This window comes from Carassius auratus, chromosome 17, assembly GCF_003368295.1.
Source record: "Carassius auratus strain Wakin chromosome 17, ASM336829v1, whole genome shotgun sequence".
NCBI lineage: Eukaryota > Metazoa > Chordata > Actinopteri > Cypriniformes > Cyprinidae > Carassius > Carassius auratus.
The window spans coordinates 23,142,700-23,161,840 of NC_039259.1; the positions used below are offsets into that span (position 1 = coordinate 23,142,700).

The 19,141-nt window shown below is 35.9% G+C and overlaps 1 protein-coding gene across 1 annotated transcript in view; it reads left to right on the forward strand.

Moving 5' to 3' along the window:
• The window catches only part of LOC113116905 (histone-lysine N-methyltransferase SMYD3-like), a 120,272-nt gene that overhangs the window by 21,442 nt on the left and 79,689 nt on the right, over positions 1-19,141 (forward strand). The window contains exon 4 of the mRNA XM_026285205.1: positions 13,999-14,006. Within this exon, the coding sequence (XP_026140990.1) occupies positions 13,999-14,006 (8 nt within the window). The remainder of the gene's footprint in view (positions 1-13,998; positions 14,007-19,141) is intronic.

Below are 19,141 nucleotides of genomic sequence, written 5' to 3' on the forward strand. Positions count from 1 at the left end.
TAATGTTAATGTTATATTATTATCACAATATTCTCTGCAGTTTGGTAATGATTTAATATATCAAAATAAACTAATTTACATAAAAAAATCCAGAAACATGCTAGGCCTATCTTAATGTCTAAAATTAAGATGGGTCTAGCACACATTTAAAGAATTGTTGTTGTACATTGCAGCAAGCGATTAAACAATGGTTTAAGAAATCCATCATTTATTCCCAAAAGAAAATAAAGTATATATATCTCAAAATCATTGCAATAAACTTGGAGTATATACACATATACGTAGTTAAAAGGCAAAAGGCATAATTTTCTCTGAATGTACTGTTCAGACAAAAATCCTTCCAATAATAATAATTTCTGTTTCATTTCTCAGTGCATTAAAACCCATGTTCGTTGCTAGAGTTAAGAAAAGAGTCTTTGAACTTTGTAAATTTATGTTCTAGGATATATTTCTTGAACAATTTCCAGTATGAGCTTAAGAACAAAAGCTCCGGTCAGATCAGTGCCAGGATACTTGAACGGAAAACTGAATAATGCTAAACTCCCACAGTCAGCTTTTGGCTTAACTTTACTCAAAGATCCATCATGTAACACAAAAAGTTGGATTTCCATGTCTCTAGCGGTGGACCACCTCAAAACCTGCACTGGTTAAACTCTCATACTGTTGTAAATAATGAAATCTTGCAGTGTTTCATAATGATTTATCTGAGAAACCCAGTAATAAATTGTAAAAAACAGAAACGTTTCCACATTTTCTCTTTCATTTGCAGAACTTTGCTCTCTATTCCTTGTATAAAGCTGTTCAGTCATGACATCAATTTATGGGACAATTCGGCCCATAAATTCTGCCCAGTTCCCTCAGCAATAATGGTTTCATAATTCACATTTGAGATATTACTGATTGTAATTCATGTTGTAGAACAACACATGAAAGTCATTTCAAGTAATGTTCACCACGTAACTTATTTTATGCCAAAATCCAAAGCAACTATTTTAAAAAACCCATTAGAAATTCCAGAGGGAGCATATGGTTTTAAAATGCGAATTCTCTTCCAGATTTTGGGATTACAAACTGAACAGCTTTGTTGTACCACATATATGGCATTTCCTGTTAGTTTCTGCCATCTGTTTTTCCTGGCTGGTCTTTTATAAAGGGCAGGTATGGCTTTCTGTCTCGTTTTCCTCTCACATGTACAGTAGCCTCAGCAGAAAATCAATAACCTTTGATTCCAATCAATGTTTCATGAAGATTTTCTTTCATTGCTCATACTAATTGTATATATGGGAGTGATAGCAAGAGAGATGCTGCTTCAAGTTTTCTCAAAGGGCTTTTTCCTTCTTGCACAATTTATGGCAGGTCTCCTTCTTAATGGACTTGGAGAGAAAGCAGGAAGCAAAATGATCTTGAATATGGCCTCCGCTTCTTTAGGTCACTTTTTGTCTGAACCTCGCTTTTATTTTATTTTATTTTATTTTTTATCAAATTTCTATTCCATTATCATTTCCGTATCCTTATGTTATTCCAATTCTTATATGACATCCTGTCTTTTGCAGAACACAAAATGAAACGTTTTGAAGAATTTTCACTTGTGACCAAAGGCCATCAAGCTTGACTGGGACATTAAAGCAATTAATAAACTTTGCGTCAAGAGGAACAGAATGTCATTATTCACTAATAATCATCCCCTCTCCCCAGTTTCATTCACATTTAAACTTGGCATGTCAAAACATGTGAGAAACAATTCCTTTATGTGCTAAATTTGATTGCATGTATGTGCAAATGATATCGAAGCACCTGAGAGAGACTATTAGCAGAAATGACAACTTGACACATTTTTGCACTTATACAGTTATATCGCTGCATTGAAAAACCTGCCGGTAAAGTGTCATAGAAGCATCTTAATTAAGATTTTACACTGGCATTGGTTCATAAGTGACACTAGAGACACATTGTTAATTGTGATAGGACAGATGGAGTAATCTAGATTTAGCAGAATAGCTTTTCTCATCAGAAGTCTTCCCAAAAGACCTCTCTGTACTTGAATTCTAAGATCCAAACCAGACAGCAGTAAATCATTAGCTACAAATGTCCAAAAAAGCTCCTGACAGGATCTGTTTGCAGAGCTACAGTTTAAATATAACTGGGCCAGGAGCTCTGGGGTTCTTCCTGCCTCAACACACGAGCTTCTGTTTTTCTTATGAGGTTGCTCATCACATCTCGTCCTCTTCCAGCGGCAATTCATTCGTTCCTTCATCCTGAGATAATTCCGAGGCTGTTATCCTCCCCACCTTTTTCCATCCTGCTGTTCCGGCTCTCCTGCTGAGGGCTCTTGAGATGCTTTGAGGGTGTCTCGCAAGCCTCGCAAGCCGGAGTTGCCTTTGGGCCACCACCAACATCTCAAACCAGTAAAAACCCAGGAGACGAACATCTTGTTTTATATATATATATTTAGCACATGCACATTTTAATAGTACACTCCTCGCTTTATGAATTCACTTTTCGTTGAAGTCTGCGTGGGTTATTTCAGGTGAAGTTAAGTGCCTGTTTATAATAATACAAAAATTATTTCTTTGGGTAATAGCACTCCATTTTGAAAAGCCTTACTAGAAGGTGAAAGTATCTTCACAGGAAGCTACTGTACCTTTTTTAAAAGCAGGTTTTCACCCAAGCAATTGTTAGTAAATTTCAGAATTAATTACTAGGTACCACATTGAAATGAATGTGACATTTTGAAGTAGAATGAAAAAAAAAAAAAATTATTGTAAAAGATAGTTCAGTAATTGTATTTACTACTTGGTAGACATAAATAGATCTTTTTTTCTGTTACAGTATAACATTTATTTATATTCAACTTTTCCCCTGACTCTGCTCCATCCAAGTTTATTGCAATGAATTTTGAGATGCATGCAATGTTGCATTTGATTTTTGATGCAAGCAAGGTAACTTAAAGGGGCAGTTCACCCAAAAATGAAAATTCTGCTGTTCCAATCCTTCAAGACCTTTGTTCATTTTATAAAGGTATTTCTGATGGAATCTGAGAGCTCTCTGACCCTGCATAAAACACAACTACCATATTCAAGGCCCAGAAAGGTAGTAAAGACATTGTTAAAATAGTCTATGTGACATCCATGGTTCAATCTTAATTTTACAAAGCTACAAGAAACTTTTTGTGTGCAAAGAAAATAAAAATAATGAGTTATTAATGACATAATTTTATTTTTGGATGAGCTATCCCTTTAAAGAGCAGAGTTTTAATTTGGAGTGAATGCATGATGCTTTAAAATGTGGTCTAGGTTATCTAGGTTGCCAGCTCACTTAGTTTGGGAACAAAACCTAAAGTGTTCTTCGTGTGTTTGTTAATATGGAGTGTGTTATATGGATCATCTCTCTCCAGAGCTGGTCTGCCTATGTACTGTTGTGTGTCGAGTGCTGTCGTGTTTGGTTGGGCATTTGGATGTGATTCATGCTTAAATTGGCCTCCTTCCCGGTGTCTCACACGCACATGCATTCACGCACCGGTGCTCTCTTTGGCCGGACCGAGCGTCTCTGGAACAGAGATGTCACGCTGTTGAGTGCTATGCCATGCTATCTAGGGCCGTTATGAGGGTGTGGAGGTCTTTTGGTGCTCTGCCCAGACCTACAGAGAAACAAGCAGCCGAATGAAGAGCAAATATCTGCCGAAATGAGCAGAGGGAACATGGCATTTACAGAATTACACTTGACTGTTTTGTTTGCCAGCATGATGGTGGCCACAATCATTGGCTCGGGCTTAAACAACGCTGCCAAATTGCAGAAAACCTGGAATAACATAATATAAACTTGAGGATGTTGTTTGTCCGGGTGTCATGAAGAGGGATCCACAATAATCCACTGCGTCCAACAGTTTGTCATTGTGATTGGCTAACATCTATCTGCTTCATTCTCAGATCGCCAAGGCAACAGAACATTCATTCTCCACTTCTTTCAGTGCTCGCTTGCATGTAATAGCAGCTCATTTCCACATTAGAATAAACCTTTCTTTTAGAGTCCTTTTTTTTCCTTTGTTTTTCTTGCATACTAATTAAGTTAGCATTTCTAAACTGGGCTTTAGTTAAGGCAAAACTCTAAAGGCAAAACCATTGTTTTTCAGAAACTGGTCAGTTTTGTAATGTTGGGCCATTTTTCTTTTATATCTCTATAAATCTTATTTCAGGCTAGTAAAGAGAAAGCATTCAAAATAGACATGTATGTGTTTATTATATTACACTTCATCTACTGCTTTTGCATCTGAAGATTTCAATTATAATGCATTGTTTTCTGAAAATGATTTTTTTCTTATGCACTGAGCCATTTTTACGTCAGTTCCACTTAACATTCCATTTTTTTCCCTATCTATATTCTAAAGGTTTTGTACAGAAGTGTTTGTCCATAATTTGACATGTTATACATTTTATATAATTGTAACATTTTATTTCTAAAAACATGGTTCATGATTTTTTCTTTCCTCCTCCTGGCTGTTGACAGTTTTTTTCTGATTTATGGAGTGATAAAAAAACAGATATCCAAAGTGTTTTGGAAGTATATGCAAATTAGTGCATATTTTGTTAGATAATGCACCATTTGCATATTTAAGCATCATATTTTGTTAAGAAAGCTTGGAGTAGAAAACCGTTGTCTTACTGTACTGTGATTAATCAACTTGTGGAAAATAGCGTGATTTGTCTATTAGTTATAATTTTTAACAGGGGCGTAGCACTACATTCTGGGCCCTGTATACTCTCAATGTCAGTGGGCCTCCTACACATGCCATTGTACAATGTGGGTTAGCAAAATGAAAATTCAATTTTGAATGATTTTTTTTTTATTTGTATTATTTGAATATAAACAAGTATAAATAGTGTTTAAATCTATTTGGCCTACTTGTGCTCAAATACCTTTAAACCTCAGGCTACTGGACTGGCCAGTGCTGCTACTGCTACCACTGGTTGTTTCTGAAACTGGTTAATGTTGGCAACCTGACGTTAGCTGGCCTGACCCATAATTTACTTAAAGCAACAAGCAGTCTGGTTGACAAACTAAGCTAAAGATTTAACATTAGCATACATACATTAGCAGCAGCTGTCTGGAGTTGACTACGTTAATTTAATTGGATGTAGGTGGCGCTAAGGTGCATAACAAGCAAACTCAGTTCACCTTTTGGAAAGAAAGCAGTTATCAGCTGCTTCCCCTCATTCTGCCTCCTTTCGTTTTCCTTCCTTCCTGTCTTTCTTTTTTTGAAAGCCCGATTTGGGCTTTTTGCGCAGCATGATCAGGCTCCAAGGCTCTAGACTCACTGCGTTACTTGTTTGCCGCCGGCTGCCGTCTATGGGCGGACTAAACCATTTCGGGGTGGGGGGGGTCCAGAGCGTCTGGGACTGAGTTCCTTCTCTCAGTTGGTGTTATCAATATATGACATCAATTGGAGGGCCCAATTAATTCGAATTAGGCTACAAAAAAAATAAAAATAAAAAATTTATGAGATTTCAAAGGGCCCTCTCCCTAGATGGGGCCCTGGGTAGTCAGGTCCACTTTTCCCCCCACTACCACACCCATGATTTTTAATCAACAATAATCCATAGTGTCTTTGCTCACTAGTTAGGGTTGTGCATGGACTTCATTGCTTACAATTTTACATTATAACTATAATGTTATATGCATCTGGCAAGGTAATAGCATTCCTCTTGAAGGAAGCACTGATGTTGAAGGAAATCTATAATGATCCGGTTAGTAAAACAGACTCTTATTGGCACTATAGCTTTCAAAGAGCAGTATGTGGCTCTTCACTAGAGACCCTTATTTCTCATTGGTCGATTGTCACCGTCTCCATGGAGATTTGTCAGATAGAGGGACAGATAATAAGGAAGTGAGAGTCTATTGAAGTGAAAGTCTGAATGGGATTTGATAACGATTCCTACTGTGAAAAAAAGATGAGAAATTATCCCATAGTGTGCTTATAGACACTTTTCTTTATTAGATGCTTTTAAAAACTGCATTAGTATCCATAGATACAGAACTGATCTGCCCTTGATTAACTGTGTATTTTAGCTCACATATAAATGGACTGATTTCTTTCAAATACACAGGATATTCAAAGAATTCTTGGAAGTGAATTCTGGAAATTTCTTTATGATCATTGTATTAAAGACACTGAGCTTGGAGTGGTCACCTTTTCACAATCTCTGGTTTTACACTTTGAGGGTGATTAATTTAGGTTTGTTAGACTATATTAACATGACCTTCCTGTTCGTTGACTAGGCATTAGTAGAATTAGTCCTGGAGAGTTTGCGCTTATTCGTTATTAATGTGATTTTGAATGATTGACGTCAGATCACACTTCTCCGTTCTTACGTCAAAATATTTTCATTCTTTTAGAGTTTTAAAGATTGCTTTACAGATTGCAAAAGACGAATTGTGGAAATAAATACCACATTTATTTGACTTCACAGACTTCAAGACTTGAAGAAAGAGTTCTGAGTCACAAATCAGTGTGAATAAATTTGTTCTAAAAATGGTTTACCTGGACAATTCCTGGTGAAATAAAACTTTATCCACATTTCTGAAGTAAAAAGTGACGTGACATTCAGCCAAGTATGGTGACCCATACTCAGAATTTGTGCTCTGCATTTAACCCATCCAAAGTGCACACACACACACACCAGAGGGCAGCCATTTATGCTGCGGCGCCTGGGGAGCAGTTGGGGGTTCGATGCCTTGCTCAAGGGCACCTAAGTCGTGGTATTGCCGGCCCAAGACTCAAACCCACAACCTCAGGGTTAGGAGTCAAGCTCTCTAACCACTAGGCCACAACTTCCCAATGAGCACCAGCCACCAGTCCATGAGAGTCATGGCCATTTGACTAAACAGTGGCTCTATTCATGCAAAACAATTGTCAATGACATTCAATCCATTTATATATTGGTATTTGTTTGATTGTTTTGTTATAAACTAATTCTAATGTTACTTATCTTATTTTACTTACACTCAATCCAGATGCACAAAATTGAAAAAGTTTGCATCAGTTTTTATTTAATTTAATTTAATACTTTTATTCTGCAAAAATGCTTTAAATTGATTAAAAGACAGTACATGCCTTTACATTTTACTAAAAAAAAATCATGTAATTTAAATTGTATGCATTAACATGCATTTTAAATTGTAATAATAACTGCAAAATTGATAGTGCACTTTAAAAATGGTCTCTTTAGTAATGGAAAAATGATCAAAATGTTCAGCTGAGCAGTTAATAAAGAAATAAATACTGTTTTGAGTTGGAGTCTTTAAAACACAATGCTCTCTTGAAATAAATTGTCTCTGATGAGAATGAATTTAAAGATGAACAAAAATCCCCACTAGGAAATTGTGAAGAGTTCACTTCTCTAGTTGATCTCAATGATTAGTCGGTTGTTGAACTACATCCTAACCCATATTTAATGGAAAATTACTTTACTATTTTATATTATATCCATGTTTCTTATTTGATAGCACCCCTATATTAAAAACAATAGCCTTTTGTCATCTTTGGGATATTCAATCACCTCTTGCTTGGAATCGAAAGTCGTGATTCACCTTGGAGATGGTTGGTTTGGTTGAAGGCTTATAGATCACTTTACTGAATAACATTTTTTTTACATTTCCATGCACTACATGGATGCAAAAATACTACTACTGATCTTCAGGTCTCAGCATATGGACTGTTTGCTGAAAGCCAGGACTGATTTGATTAATTCTCTGACAGAAAAAGCCACTTCAATGCGTGTATTGATCTAATCTAACACCCGTATCCATGTGTAACTCTCACTAGCATACATCAGCACTTTCAGTTCTGAGGAAGCCAAAGGAGAGCAGCCTTCCGGAAATGAGGGCTCCATCTTTAAACCCACCGAGACCACAAATGCAGCGCTACTACACTTAGAGCTATGAGAAATTAATTGACTCTTCTGACCACTATCGGAGGGATCCAATAGATGTGTGTTGAGGTTAGCACTGGTGTGGGCCAGTGTTGCTTTAATGATGCAGGGGAGGTGCGCTCTTCTGCTAAGCCACGATGCGCCAGTACTCATGTAGCCGAGCCGAGAGGAGCAAATTAGAACAGAGAGCTGACGCAAGAATAAGGACATGGTCACAGTTTGGTCTTCCCAAGGGCTTTGGTCGGATCAGTAAGGTTGTTGTTGTTTTTTTCTGTGCAGAGAAGAGGGTCATTTAGCTCTTGCTCTGGGTCTTGTCTCCTCTTTTATTAGTGCACCTCATTGATCACCTTAAAACGTCCTTCAGTTTGTTGAGTCCATGGCTAATTAATTTGAATTTCACTCGGACGTGGAATTGAATTGCTAAACACCCCACAAACACAAAGGGACTGTTCTGAGGCAGTGCCAAAGGACTGCAGATGCCCCTCGTAATGTATAATGCATAAAGCATATTGTCAGATTGGAGAGCAGATAGTTTTAGGATATTAATTTCATTTTGCAGGCAGTGCAGTCAAACAGACCACTATTTCACTTAATATAGTGACATGCTGCAGATCGCTTGTATTTTTTGCATGTGATGAATGAAAAAATGCTCATATTAAAATTACATACATTTTTGTCTAAATAAATTAAAACAGGTTAAAGGAATAGTTTACTCAAACAGATTTTCTTTTAGCATTTAAATCAAATTTAGCCTTTAAATCACTTGCTCACCAATTTGTTCTGAATTGAATGGGTGCCGTCACAATTAGTCCAAACGGCTGATAAAAACATCGCAATAATCCAAAGGTAATCAACATTACTCCAGTCCATCAATTAATGTCTTGTGAAGCGAAAAGCTGCAGTTTTCTTGTTAGAAACAAATATATCATTAAGAAGGTTCAAATTTAAAAACATTACTTACATCTAAAATATAAGCTCTCTATCCATAATGTTGCTTTGTCCAGTCACTTGAATCAGGAGAGAAATAAGCACAGATCAAGCCCCATTTCCAAGTGAAAATAGTCCAAAGAGTTCTAAACAAATAATGGCGCTGGACTTGGTGTTAGATGACAACAGGGTATGGACTTTTTCACTGGAGGATGTGTTGTTATGGTATTTTGGCCAGAAGCAACTGTTTAAAAATTAAAAAACTTTAATGATGGATTTGTTTCTTATAAACATGCATATTTTCACTTCACAAAACATTATTAGATGGGCTGGAGTTGTGTTGATTATGTGGATTATTGTGAAGTTTTTCTCAGTTGTTTGTACTCTCATTCTGACGGCACCCATTCACTACAGAGTATCCATTGGTGAGCAAATTATTTAATGCTGTTCTGATGAAGAAACAAACTGAAGAAACAACCACCTTGAAGGTGAGTAAATTTTCAGCTTTAAATTTGGGGAGAACTAGTCCTTTAAGTCAGTTGCTTAAAGTTAATTTAGGAATCACAGAATTATAATGTACAGTAAGAAAATTGATATTCATTTTGAGATTTGATTAAATTTGCTGGTGATGTATTAGGATTTTGAATTGATGTGCAGAAAACAAAAGTGGAGCGATGTTGGAGAGGCTTTGACATCTTGATCAATAGTGTTTTGACGTTGGTGGTGCGTCTGTGCTGTAGGCTGTATGTTTAATCAGATCTCGAAACATGCAACACATCAATCATGTGTAAAGTTGATGATTCTGGTTCTGAGTGATCAAATTCAAAGCATGTTATCAGGAAAACTTTGGTGGTCCTTTTTGATTTCAGCCAGGATTTACAAACTTACATGAACCAAGATACATGTATGATGATCAAATCATTATGGCTAGCCAAAATTCTGGATATTAATTGATTAGGAGAAAATGGAGACTCATCCTGTCTAGACAATATTTTTAAAGAAATTAATTATGCCAAAGATGCTTAATTGTCATTAACAGACACAATGCAGAACATTCTTAATGGTCCTAAAAAGCTTCCAAACATTACGTTTCTCCTTTTAAATGTTCTTTTGATTTTTGGAGTAAGTTTAGACTGAGACAGCTTCTTGAAAGGCCGTGTTTTAAAGGGCATGGGGAAGAAGAAAGCACATCGTAAAATGCATCATAGCATATTTCTCTCTCAAAGAGAGAAGAATTAGTTGGATTGGACTGGATTGGTCTTTCCTCATAGGTTGTGCAATGCTAAGCCTCAATCTAAACGGCTTTCTGGAAGATGTCTGCTGTGATGAATCAGAAATCATAGTAGAGTAGGATTTGTTTATGTGTGAGTATGTGATTATAATTTAAGTCAAGCTGATGATGTGTTGCCCCTTTGCAACAATAACAGTTTTGGTTATGCTTTCCTCTTTCTCTCTTTATCACCTTCCCTCCCTGTGTCTCTCAGACCCCCTCGGCTGTGTTTCTTGCACATTCTGTCCTGCTCTCATTCTCTCTCTCTTCACTGCAGTGCCTCGGGGTCTCAGCAGCGATGTGTTTTATGAACAGTTCAACCAGGGGAGGCAGAAGAGGGAGGGAAGACAAATTAAACCTCCAACTCCACTACATATAAACTGTTTTGGCATCTCTTCACCTCCCATGGTTCTTAAGTTCCTCCGTACCACACACCAATCTTTATTTTCAGAGTATAAATAAATGCCTGATGAATGCTAGTTCAGTCAGTTCCCTGTCTTTATTTTTATCATTTTTTAAATTTATTTATACAAGTCAAGTGTGATAATAGACCTCTCTGTCTTGAAAAAAAGCTAATGTTTTTTGTCTGTCTGTCTTCTGTCTGTATGTCTGCCGGTCGGTCGGTCGGAGACGTCTGTCAGTCGGTTGGTCTGTCTGTCGGTCTGTTTGTCGTTCTGTCTGTCTGTTTGTCTGTCGGTCTGTCTGTCGTTCTGTCTGTCAGTCTGTCAGTCGGTCTGTCTTTCGTTCAGTTGGTCTGTCTGTCTGTCGGTTGGTCGGTCGGTCAGTCTGTCTTTCGGTCAGTCAGTCTGTCTGTCTGTTGGTCTGCCGTCCATCCATCCATCCATCCATCCATCCATCCATCCATCCATCCTCTACTACAGCATAAATGTAGATATGAATAGAATAAAAAAAATATCTTCTTTTACTTTTTTATATATGTATTTTAAATATGCAATATATAAAAATTCCTTTGCATATTAAACTTTGCATTGTGCCAGGTTAGGACCTGGTATAATGTCGAACATTGTACAATAGATTTTTGACAACTGACAGACAGACAGACAGCACATGATGATGTTTATGAGGCATGTGAATACTGTCAGTTTTAGCCTCTGCTCTCTGATTATGCGAGTGCGGTGAGCTGGGTCTGCCTCCATGTCCAATCAGCAGTGAGTGCTGTCATCTCTACAGCAGATAACACTGCACAACCTCCTGGAGAGGAAGAGAGGACAGGGCTCGTCCTTTAGGAGGAGAAGGATTATTTCTCACTTGCTCGCTCCCTTGCTCTCTGCCTCATAGTTGCAATAAATTAGAAGATAATTAATGCATCAAGGTTTCTGTCTTTTGGCCCTAGACTGAGATATAAATGTTGGCATATTTGTTAGTGAACAAACAGTTTTTATATGTCTCATTTCACCATTTTGATGAGAAAATTCTGTACAATGCAAAGTTATTATGAGCAAATAATGAGATGAACAAAGTGTTTTGTGATTTTATAGTATTTTATTTTAAGTAAAAAGAAAAAAATGTGTATGTCTGGCTTAAATATCAGTTTTGAGTGAGCCACACTTAAAGTAGTTACAGTAGAGACGGTGCACCAACAACAGATTGAAGCTTAGCTGTCTATTATGACAGGAGAGACTCCAATATAGAGACGCCCTCATCATTAAACGTTAGTTTGGACTGCCCTCTCACCCTCCTTTCCTTCATAATAACACTCCCTCATTCCTGCCCTTGAAGAGAGGGCATTAAAAATGAGGGTTAAATTATCTGCACCTGCTATTAGCTTCAAACCTGGGCGTTTCAGCATAACGCATGCATATTTTACAGATCTATTTCATAGGTGTTAATCGGCATTAATTGGTCCATTAGGGGGGATGAATTTGAATTTTAAGGCCATTCCTTTGTGCCTCGTTTAAACGGCAGTGCTAATCAAAGCCAGGTATTATCTCTCTCATCACGTGCATTACTAGAGTTCAGCTTCTCAGAGTTCAGCTTCTCAGATAATATGGTGTTAAAAAGAAGGCTTGATCATCTTAAAGACGGGGGTTTTTTTTTACACATGACTTAAAGCAAGCAGAATTAATCTACAGAGTATAATATAAGGGAATATTTCGATATTATTAATGAGGGAATATTATATTGTATTATTTTACTTTTAAACCTTTATATTTATTTTATTACATTTTAGATATGAATATTTTTGCAATTAATATATAATGTCAATGTTTTTATTTTTAATACTTTACTTTTTTTTCCTGTTTATAGCTTACATATATATATATATATATATATATATATATATATATATATATATATATATATGTTTATAGGTATACCATATATATTTCATATAAAATACTTAGTATACTTTTTTTTATTTCTATAATTTTTGGTCATTTTATTATCCTATCCTATAAATGTTCCATTAACTTGCCAGGTAGATAAGTTAATCTCATAATTGTTTAGAAAATGTATGTATGTATATATATATATAAATATAAATATATATATATATATATATATATATATATATATATATATATATATATATATATATATATATATATATAAAATATAGTAGTCAGAAAGCATTCATATGCTGCTAGTGCTATTTGCAGCCTTTTTCTTATCCAATACTCATTCTTCTTCCTGTCCCATAATGCTTTTTCTTAAAAAAGAAAAAGAGAAAGAAAGAAAGCTTTGCATCAATTATTCAGACTGTGGCTCTTATTGATAAAATCACTGGAGGATGTGATCCCCAGTTTAATGTGGTCCTGAATGTCCACCCTCTCCTTCATAAAGACTGCAATTCCACAGAGCTATGGAAATTCAGTTTTTGCTTTACATATTGCTAACTAAGCCAACCTTCCTTCTGAACTAGAGCTGAGCAAGACCATGGTGTAAGAGAGAGAGCAGTAATGAGCCAACCCACACTGAATCTGTCTAGCATGGACATATTTCAAACTGGCTTTGGGGGGAAATGTGCAAAATTCTGCTAAATGGATTTCAAAATGTGTTGAACTGAAAATACTACGCTCTTATTGATACCTGAAAGCATTATCAAATTGCCTGAAATATTAATAAATGCAAGGTTTGGGGGATAGAAATTGTGGAAATGATGAAATTACAGTGAGCTCTGCATGTGCAGATTCTGTGTTGACCTGGTAATGAGGGCCAAACCAGGCTGAAAATTATTTGGACGTTTTTTTTTTTTTAGGAAAGAGGTAGGCAGCGGACAGAGAGAAGAAATATAGTGTATTTTTTCATATTGTGAATTATTTGGTGAGACGTGGACATGTTAAGACTGTGGAACTCTCTTTTTCTCTTTTCTCTTTCCACTAAAACCTGAAATACACATTTCTTTCACGTAGACAAGCAGTTGATTTGGAGCTTTACCTAAAATATTGTCTATGCCAGCCACAATAAATATGACCGTATGGAAATTTCAACATGTTTTTTTTCCCCTGCATGCACTGACGCAATTAATGTCAGCATCTTCTCTCTTGCCATGCTCGTTTTCTGTCACACTTGTGTACGATCCCTTCATTGACAGTGCCCCATTCCCATTCAGTGCTTCTGTGTGACAGCGGTGCCACTGGAATGTTCACTGTAATGCATCAGATCTGTGGAAGAATACAGGAATTATGCAGTGTGAGACACTCTTCTTTTTCCAGGAGTAAATGAAGGATCGTTTGTGCTCCTAAGTTGTTTTTTATGTTTAGTCGTAAAAGTTATTGATGGTCATGGAACTGTAGCTGGTCAGAAAGTTCTATTTGATTTATGTGGAACTTAGTAGAACTCTGTACTGTTATATGACTCTAGTGACAAGGAGTCTTCCAAGTGCTCAAGTGGGTAATGTGAGTTTAAATCCAGCTTGCAACATTTTCCAATCTCACATTTACTAAAACCATGTTCAAATCCGGCTTGCAAAATTTCCAATTCTACTGTCCTCTCATTAGGGTTATTAGAAAAAAAGAAAATCATATTAACCTAATATTGTAAATACATTATTAGAATTTAAAATAACTGATTATGTGTAATTTATTCCAGTTATTCAGCATCATTATTCCAGTCTTCGGTTTTACATGATCCTTTAGAAATATTAAATATGTTGATTTGGTGCTTAAGAAACATTTCTTAATAGAAAGTTTAAAAGAACAGCATTCATTTGAAACTGAATCATTTGTAACATCATCTCTGTCACTTTTGATACAGTAAATTGAATGCATCCTTTCTGAAAGCAACAAACTCTTATAAAGCACTTTTATAAACATATACATACTTTTGAATACAAATACATATACTAAAAGATGCATACATGGATCCTGCTGATCTTTGTTCAGTGAAGCCTTCCTGTCGTAACTGGCTGGAGTGGTGACTGTGACCTCACTGCTCCCTGGGTCAACATTAATATCCAGAGCTTACTCCAGCTCTGTGAATCAATAACTGCTGGAGAGGACATTCTTAGCTTGGGAAGGAGCCCACACTTCTCTCTCTGATGGAATTTCATCCCTGTCAGATCTTCCAGAGATTGCTTGCGCTGTGCTGGTGATAGCAAAGCCCCCTCAGCTATGAGTCCAGAGTCCTCATCACAGAAATCCAATGAGGGGGTCACACTGTTCCAGCCTCCATCAAATACGGGGTCGAGAGCATAGAGGACACAGAGTAAACCCAGCCAGGGGCTAAACACGAGTGAATGTCGTCCTTGTACAACAGAGTGTGTCCTGTTCCTGTAGGCATGTTCCTTGTTTAGATTGACTGGTGCTCACAGGATGTAATCCTGTTACAGGGTTTTACATAATGTTTACTCTGATCACACTTTCAGTAGTGAGAGACCTTACTTGATTTTCAGAAGCAATTTTAAGTTTCTAAATCATTCTGTGAAATTAGGGGTACCAAAGTAACTTAAGAGAGAGTAATCTAATATGTTAAGTTTATAGTTAACACATCAACAACCTAATTTGACAGTATAATTGTCTGTGTAATTTTATATATATATATATATATATATATATATATATATATATATATATATATATATATATATATAGATATATATATAGATATATATCTATATATATATATTTATATATATATATAGAGATATATATATATAGAGATATATATATAGAGATATATATATAGATATATATATATATATATATATATATATATATATATATATATATATATAGATAGATAGATAGATAGATAGATATATATATATATATCTATATATATATATATATATATATATATATATAGATATATATAGATGTACACACACACATACTAGTGTTTTCAACGGATTAATTGCGATTAATCACATACAAAATAAAAGTTTGTTTACATAATATATGTGTGTGTACTGTGTATATATATATATTATGTATATATAAATACACACACATACAGTATATTTGAAAAATATTAACATGTATAAATGTATAAATGTATATTTATATAATTTATATTATATATAAATTGATTTAATATTTAAACATATTTTTCTTGTAACTCAATGTAGTTTTAAAGGGATAGCTTACCTCAAAATTTTAATTTGTCATCATCTGCTCACCCTCTTGTTGTTCCAAACCTGTATAGCTTTGTGTTTTCTGTGGATTATGAAAGTAGAAGTTAGACGAATACTTTAGTTAAAGACTAGACTGCTGACCCTGGCAACAACAGCTTATATATCATTTTTTATTTTAGTTTTATAAGCGGGCTGTTTCAAATACCACATTCGACATGCTGTGTTGAAGCAAAGTGAACTGATATCAGTACTCTGGTAAAACCAGTTAAATATAACATCAGATGTGTTTAAGCATAAGCCGAAAGACCTAAAAGCCAACTTTTCTACCGAGACCCCCAAAAACATCACCTCCCACCAGACTAAATATGTCTAAAGAGACATAAAGCAGATATTATTCTTCAGACAGTGTTAATTTGTTGTGTGCATTCATCTGTGATTCGAAATGTGCCCCTTTATCCCCAATTAACACTGAGACACACACTTATCTGTTTCTGCTTATTTGCTTAGTTTCACACTATATGAGGAAGAGATGCTTATTTTCTGTGCAGCTGGTATATGTGTGCTTCGTCAAGCAGAAATAAGGAGCTCTACCTCTCTCTCTCTCTCTGTCCTTCACCAGCTTACAAAGTCACCAGCTCCATTATGCAATATCACTCCTCAACCTATCAAGGCTTTATGTATGAATTATGCGAGGTAATGTTGTGTTAATGGCTATTTCAATGCACTCTTTCACTGTCTGAAAATTGCTATTCAAACATGGTGCTATTGGCAATAAAGAGAAAATATTGAAGGAACTTGTAAGAAGTCTCTTATGATATTTGTCAAGGTTTCATTATTGTCATTTTACCCTTTTTGTGTTGTGAAAACTAAAGTATTCGATTTAATTTTGAACGGAGTTTTAATATATTTTGAGAAATTTTAGTTTTATTAGTATTTAAAAATAACACCTACAGAAGTTAGTAAACATTTACTATTATTATTGTCAAGATTGAAAACAGTTGTCCAGATTCTTTGATGTATAGAAAGTTAAAAGAAACAGCATTTATTTGAAATTAATTATTTTAATCCTTATTATTGCAGCCTTAAGTATTAATTTATTTAAGAAAAAACATTCTACTCACCCTAAACCCCAATCATTTGAGAGATAAGTATTTTATTTATTTTTTCTGAATTTTGCACAATGCTTGCTACCTTCTAGCAAGGACAATCCTGTTTTCCATTATCGTGTCCGTCAAAAAATGGGAGTGAGATGAGGGTCTTCTGAGGAAGAATAAGTGCAAGATTTTCAGTGTAGCTTAAACAGGAAGCTTCACTTCATCATAAATACAGCTTAAGTGTAAAGTAGTACTTTTCCATGAGTTATACCAGCATCAAACCAGTGCGAACAAGCCTTAAGTAGCATTGAAAAAAAGTAATACAATTAATATTGTTCATATATATCATGCCTATAATATATAAGAACAATATTATCCTATAACATTTTGTGTTTATAAGGGAACTGCAGAAGAAAGAAATGATGCGTTAACAGTGTATGTGTGTGTGTGTGTGTGTGTGCGTGCACTTCGCAAAACTCAGAGGATCACTCTGATGGACCATTTTCAAAGTTTGTCCTCTGTGATAAATGTGGTCATTATTGAGCAGAATGGAAAAGCAGACCACCGTCATTATCCACACTCAACAGGGAGCCATCCCGTTTACTCTGTGTGTGATTTTAGCGAAACATCTTCAAACGTTCTTATTTTTGGCTGCTCCTGATGGTCCTCAGAGGGACTTTCTGATGAGAATGAAAAACACAAATATGCCATTAGAAACACACTGTCATTTGGCTCAGCAAAACAGCTCCTTCGATGCCAAACATAACTTCCTAAGAAATAGGGTTCAGGTGATTGTACAGATTTTTAAAGAAGTCAGAGAAGAGTTATTTCATGCAGTGTCATTAGGTGTTTCAATGGCTTTTCATGAACTGAGTGAAATGTTTCACGTATTTGAACTCCATTAGATTAGACATTAATATTGATCAGGCAGGCTAGTTACTTTTCACACATAAAAGAAAAACAGAAATAATTCTTGCAAAGCAACAAACAGCCAATAAAATCGATTATTCTAATCAGCTTTGAGAAGTAGTTGTCAGAATCTTTATTTGACTCTTAATGATTGGATGGAAATGAACTGCTTGATTAATTGCTGTTGTGACTTTTGGCTCCATCGGTATGTTTTGATCCAGGATTTCAGTCGCGACTGTGCTGTGTTTTCTCTCTTCTGTGCTGCTCAATACTGGATAGACTGAGTTTACTATTGTGCATGTTTTCTCTCCTGGGGATGGACGTAAAGGTCAAAGTCGATGAATAGATCACGGAGAGGTATAAAGTTTATGGCACTGAATTAGATGCACTTTTTTTTCAATCCAGTGTGTGTGATCGGTTGCAGTCACTGAAGACAGTCATTCAGGTGTTGTGTGAGGTGTAGTCGACTTAGAATTGTTAGTTGGAGGGACTCATCTAAAAGACAAGTAAAGTGATCAACCGTAGTTTGTTTATCCAGGTTCATTCCACATATGCTAATCGTTGATCAGTGTGGGTTTTTCAGCTATTCATCACAGAATCCTGAAAAAAAAAAGTTTTCACAAAAATAGTTAGCATTTTCAACATTGATAATAATAAGAAATGTTTGCTGAGCATTTCTGAAGGATCATGACACTGAAGACTAGAGAAATGATGCTGAAAAATCAGCTTTGCCTGAAATGCATTTTAGATATATATTAAAAAAGTAAACAGTTATGTTACATTTTTATTAATATTTTCAAATATTACAGTTTTTACTGTAAATGAATCCATCCTGTGTCTGTTTTCGGCTGGGGCTGGGGCTTTTATTTAAATGGAGTTAAACTTGAGGTATAAATGGTTCGGAGCAATCATCCAGTCCCTCCTGAAAACCACCGAGGCTCACCCCTTGCCAGGGCCCTCCACATACCCAGCCAAATGTTCCTCCCAGTACCATCTCTGTCCTCAGCTAGACCATACATTTTCATCCTGATCCAGAAGAGGAAACTAGGGGTGAGGAGAAGGGACCTGTCCTGAGGGACCTCCAGAACGCCCACCTCCCCTGTGGATGTTGTGGCGTGAGGTCATGCCTTCCGGAGGGGAGCTAGTCAGACTTTGTCCTGTGTTTTTTGCTCATGTCAATTGTTTTCATTCCTGGTGTTGCCCATTGGTTTTGATTCCCAGGTGTTTCTTGTCTTCACATTATCCTGTTGTGTTTAAAGTGTTCCCTGTGTTTAGTCCAGCGTCTGGTCTTAAATGTCTTTTGTGAGTTCCTGTGTTTTCCACGTCTTTGAATTAAAGTTCCATGTTGAAGAAATCTCCTGTGTCTCCTTGCTCCCCGACCCTGTGAAGCATGACAACATGTGTATATACAATGAAGTTGTTGCAAATGAAATGTGGGGGAAAAAAAAAACTGTGAAAAGTACACTTGTTTTATATAACA